The sequence below is a fragment of the Lethenteron reissneri genome, chromosome 72 (assembly GCF_015708825.2).
Source record: "Lethenteron reissneri isolate LAM-NWPU_2019-01 chromosome 72, ASM1570882v1, whole genome shotgun sequence".
Classification (NCBI taxonomy): Eukaryota; Metazoa; Chordata; class Hyperoartia; order Petromyzontiformes; family Petromyzontidae; genus Lethenteron; species Lethenteron reissneri.
Window position 1 is genome coordinate 6755471 of NC_083850.1, and position 6000 is coordinate 6761470.

General features: G+C 43.7%; 1 protein-coding gene across 1 annotated transcript in view; it reads left to right on the top strand.

Moving 5' to 3' along the window:
• LOC133361359 (zinc finger and SCAN domain-containing protein 2-like) overlaps positions 1–5764 on the top strand; it is a gene marked incomplete at its 3' end in the record, with an annotated part of 39975 nt that extends 34211 nt beyond the window's left edge. Inside the window, exon 5 of the mRNA XM_061580283.1 lies at positions 5255–5764. Coding sequence (XP_061436267.1) covers positions 5255–5764 — 510 coding nt within the window. The remainder of the gene's footprint in view (positions 1–5254) is intronic.
• Positions 5765–6000: the final 236 nt, after the last annotated feature.

Below are 6000 nucleotides of genomic sequence, written 5' to 3' on the forward strand. Positions count from 1 at the left end.
TTTTAATCCCATCCTGATCCTGCACCTTCCGTTTCACATATCCCGCCCTTGGTTCGCACGTCCATATTACATACATACATGTTACATACATACATGTTACATGCATGCATGTACCATGTTACATACATACATGTTACATGCATACATGTTACATGCACATATACTTACTACAAACAGATATGTTACATACATACATGTTACATACTTACGACCGTAGTGTGATTCGAAGAGGACCACGGAGTGATTCGAATAATTCGAATGCGATTCGAAAATCACACTTCAAGGTAGGTTGTTGTAATCTATAGCACTAGTTAATAATGTTATTGTATAGCGTTATAATGTATAGCCCATAGGTTATATTGTTAGAGTTCACAAATTTAGAGTTTACTAACAATACTAGTTTACAGTAATTTTTAGATTACTGTATATGTGAATGTTTTTAAGTTACCATTGTTGAAGTTCATAATGTTAAAGTTCACAGTGTGAGAATTTACAATGTGAGAGTATATCCAAGACGTCGATCGATGGCGTTGGTCTGGTAGGTTCGTTCATAGTTTTTGATCAAAGACGTTATCCCATCACGGGACACCAACATGCTGCCGATATAACAGTAACAGAAGCAACTACAGCAGCTACGAAACCATTCGATGGCAAAGCAGCGACTTCTTCTTCAATCTGAGAGTTTGTGGCCGTGCCCTGTTCTCGTGGGGCCCGACACGGATTTGGAAATAATTGCTATGATCATGTCTGAGCTGGGATGAGCGACTAATGTTTACTTTGTTTAATCATAACTGTGTGCAGGGGCTTAGTGAATACTACTCATGAATGAACTCGTACTTCTTTCGGATTTAAATTGAAATCCTGTTGGTAGAACAAGTCGCCTGCCTTTTCTAGACGAATTGTTATCTTCAAGTGCGTCCGTAAATATACTGCTAAAATACACAGCATAGGGAAGGCTGCCTTGTTGGGGAGATGTAGTTTGGCTAAGGCGCTGTGGCCGGGTGATGACACGGATTCTGAATCAATGGAGTTAAACACTCGCTGCTTGTCCCCGTCGACAGCAGCGAAGGCTGTCAGATACAGCTCCATTTACGAGCTGGCTGTATGATGTGTATAGTTGAAGGTGCTCGGTGTTGTCTGTTTTTACGATTTGTCCATTGATGTTGTTTTTTTTATTGCGGCATTTTTTTATTGAGTTCCACCAATAACAGCAGCAACAACACATTTTGAGGGCGACGCAACTACTTCCGATTCTGCTGTTTCTGCTGTTCGACTATTTGTAGACAGGACCTGCTCTCGCGGGACCCCACACGTCTTTGGAAATGATTGCGATCATGTCTGAGCTGAGAATTAAGTGACTAAACGTTACTTTGTTTAACCATAACTGTGTGTAGGTTAGTGTCTGGGGGCTTAGCGAATACTACTCATGAATGAACTCGCACTCCTTTATGACCGACATTCTACTAATTTTGGTTGATCGAGACGAACAAGGCACGTGCCATGTCCAGAATAATTTTTATTACCAATATTGTCCTTAAATATGATGCTAAAATAAACATTAACACTGGATTAAACCTGCACCTCTTAACCGCTGCCTCGCATTTACGACTAACAATTTGCATTTTACACGTAACATGCAGTCAAGCACAGTAAAATGCTAATACGACAATATTGTTATTCTAGGAATTTAATATTGTTATTCTAGGAATTTAAATTCTAAAATGCTAATACGACAATATTGTTATTCTAGGAATTTAAATTCGATTCTAACCCTGCACCCCCAACAGTTCGCATATCCAACCCCCGGTTTAATGGAACGTTCGCTTTACATACATATGAGCAGAGTACGATTATAATACTTCTAATGAGATTTGAATACCGTACCTCAGTTTATGATGTAATGAATTAGGAAACCAGTCTATAGTCATTTAATGTTGAGTGGTATCGTTTATAGTGATACAGCTGAAGTCATAGAGATGAAACGGCCTAAGTGTGTAACGAATACAGATAGGGCGTCGCAGTTGGTTCGTCCACCCATCCCGCCTCAAGACGTATGTCCGTCCCCACCCAGACAGCTCATCCCCATGTCCTGTACAGCCCAAGTCTGGTGTGTCCAACGTGGTGGGGCGCTCGGCAACGGAAACCGTACTCCAAAGGAAATGTGTTGTGCCGCTCACAGTTTCCTAGCCCCTGAGGCCCGGGGTGCTTCAATGATCTCCCGCGTGTGAGGAATCGGTGCCTGGAGCCCAGTCATGTTTCTCAAAAGAAGCCAGGGACCTGCCTAACCCTTCAAGGCTGTGGTGCGAACCCTTGACTCCCCGAAAGGCACAAGATTCCACCATGGGCCTTTAACGCGGTTTTAGACCCCAGGCGTCACGATATAGCAACGACGACGACGAGACAGCAACCAGCCAACACAGCCCCAAACCTCGTTCCTCCCCCTCTCATTCTCGGCGTGAACCTCCGCCCATACTTGGTCTCGCCTTCCCTTCTCGATCTCTCTCTATCTTGTTGTCACCACTTGTCCCTTAGTTGACGCATTGTCTTTACATCACCCACCTCTATGACCTCTACCTGTCCCCGCCATGGGCGGAGCAACTTGGGGGATTTTCCCGGTGGCACCTGTAGGCAATACAACCATGCCCTGTCCCCCACTGCCCATTGAAGCACGTGCTCCCGCCGCCCCGAGTTCTTTTCATTCGCGGATTGCGCTCTGGTGGGGAAAGTTCCTCGTTATGAATCGTTTCGCAACGTTCAGGTCCAGAATACCGAAGTATACCGGGAATCGCCTGGACTTAAAAACATGTAAATTGATAACACTATAAACAATAACACTAAACATTAAACGACAAAAAAAATATCAACTGGTTTTATTATTTATAGCACCATAAACGGAGGTACGGTATTTAAATATCATTAGAAGTATTACAATCGCACTCCACACATATGTATGTAAAGTATCTGATCAATCGAACCGGGGGTTGGATATGTGAACTGTGGGGGGTAGAGGGCAAAAATCGCATTCAAATTTTAGATTAACAATATGGTCGTATTAGCATTTTACTGTGCTTGCATGTATGTTATGTGCAAATGCAAATCGTTAGTCGTAAATGCGAGGGAGGGGTTAAGAGGTGCACGTTTAATCCAGTGTTAACATTTATTTTAGCATCATATTTGAGGACACTGTTGTTGATAAAAATTCGTCTGGACATGTCATGTGACTTGTTCTACTCGATCAACCAAAATTAGTACAATGTCGGTCATAAAGGTGTGCGAGTTCATTCATGAGCAGTGTTCGCTGATCCCCGATGACACAGACCTATACACACAAACAAAGTACTCTTTATTAATTTAATTATCAGCTCAGACATCTTCATCTCAATCATTTCCAAAGACGTGTGGGGTCCCGCGAGAGCAGGGCCTGGCAACAAATATCTGAGCAGCGGAAGCAGCAGAATCAAAAGTAGCTGCGTCGCCCTCGAAATGTGATGTTGCTGCTGCTGCATTTGCTTCTGCGTCGATCAAGATTGACGCTCTTGATCAACTCTGACATTGTAGACTCTCACATGTTAAACTCTAACATAGTGAAATATAATATTATAACCTATGAACTACAACCTATCCATTGTAACGCTTTAAAATACGATTAACTGTTATAGCGCAGAACCACATAATTGGAGGTATGGGATTATAATCGCATACTAATCATTAGAATCGCACTGAGCTAATTAGAATCACACTGTGGTTGTACGTATGGTAAGTTAATATGCCAACCGGGGGTAGGATATGCAGGATTAGAATCGAATTACAATTATTCGAATCCCACTCGTATTAGAATCACACTTTCCACTGTTGGATGAATGTGTCGTATCAATGGAATCGAATAGCCATGTAAGTATATACAGTATACACAAATAAAGAGTATAACAATCACACATTGTAACATAGATACAATACACATTATTTAAAAAAACGTATTTAAAATATATATTCCACTTTTTTAAAAGTCAGAATGTCGTCGTTCATGTGGGGAGATGGAGCGCAGTGGATCGTATCGTCTAAGCTGCTTTTAGGAATCCGTGTGATAACCCAGTCACATCGCCTAACTCCAGTGACAGCACCTTACCCAAGCTACATCTCCCCAACAAGGCAGCCTTACCGCTGCTGTGTATTGTGTTTGTGGGATAACAGAGGTGTGTATTTTCCCATGCGCCTTGCCCAAAACGACTGATTGTCCGCTTAACAGCCTAGCCTGTAACCCACCATTGGTGATAGTGTTGTTTGAGAGCAGCTATTAAAGTCGTTTTGGCAAAGGAGGTGGTGGCGAGCCACACCATGCCTCGTGTTTGTCTCCGGAGTGATGACGGATACAAACCAGACCAAGCGGAGACCATGTACCAAATCGGATTTTGGTAACTGATGTTAGAGTGATTGTATTGCAAGTGTGCTCACTACGCGTCTGTATGTGCTCACTCCCGAAGCTCGGCGATTTTTGGCAACGCCACGGGGCTGCATTCACTTTAAATCGAAGACAATGGAGGGCATGGGGAGCGTGTTTTTCCATTTATTCAAAATAAGCGCATAATTATACACTGAGATGCACTTACATATTCATGCATGAAGCACAATGGGCACATTACCCTTCGGTATGTTAATAGACATGCGGATTGTGCCTTCCAAAATTAACAATCGAATGCAAATATCCTGAAAGACAAAGGATTGGATCCTCGGGGGGAGTTATAAGGCGGCTCAGGAGCAGAGCTCAATGCCATTTCGAGAGGGAACTTGATGAGGTTGGACGCTCGACTCGTCGCTCTGCTGATTGCCCTTCAACCGCGAGACAACGCAGCCTGGCGAGCACAATTGCTGTGTCGACAGTTAGGCGACTTTGCGTCGTGAGAGTTCGTGGCGACATCTTCAGACGGGTTACAGACATCGATATACCGTGAATCTCCAATAAGTGTCTATTTTCGCGGATGAACTCTTAAACGTTTTCGTCGTTAAATTAGCGGTATTTTTTTGCGTCTCGGTTAGACGCGAGTGTCGTTCTTGTTTTAGTAGTTAACAAAACTCAACGCTAAACATCCTTGCGGCCGGTAGCGTACTTTTGACTCGATAACACCACTGCTGTTACTACGCTCACATGGAGCAGAGACGCTCTCCACAGCCCCACGCACACGGAGACAAGAAGCCATTCAATTGCTCTGTGTGTGGTAAGTCCTTTTCACGGCCATCACATCTTCAGAGCCACCAGAGAACACACACGGGCGAGAAGCCGTTCCTGTGTTCTGTGTGTGGGAAGGCATTTGCACAATCGTCAACTCTTCAAACTCATCAGAGAACGCACACGGGCGAGAAGCCATTCGTGTGCCCTGTGTGTGGGAAGACATTTTCAAAGTCATCAAATCTTCATAGTCATCAGAGAACACACACGGGCGAGAAGCCATTCGTGTGCCCTGTGTGTGGGAAGACATTTTCAAAGTCATCAAATCTTCATAGTCATCAGAGAACACACACGGGCGAGAAGCCATTCCTGTGCCCTGTGTGTGGGAAGACATTTGCAGACTCATCAACTCTTCATAGTCATCAGAGAACACACACGGGCGAGAAGCCATTCCTGTGCCCTGTGTGTGGGAAGACATTTTCCAAGTCAACAAATCTTCATAGTCATCAGAGAACACACACGGGCGAGAAGCCATTCCTGTGCCCTGTGTGTGGGAAGACATTTGCAGACTCATCAACCAGGAACAGGCATCAGAAGGTCCACAATGATAGGAAACTGAAATCAAAAGCTGAAATTCAAGGTGCTGCAATGAGTTCTAAAGAAGTTTCCACCTCGATCCCATGCAGTTGGATCCCGAGAGATGGCTGGATGTAATGGAGTGGCTCGAGAGTCAACCAGAGAGCTCGGAGTGACTGAAAAAAAATTACGTCATGTGGTTATACCTTTTAAATCCGTATCGAGTACTTTTGTGTATAATTTTGACCATTTTAGTTTTA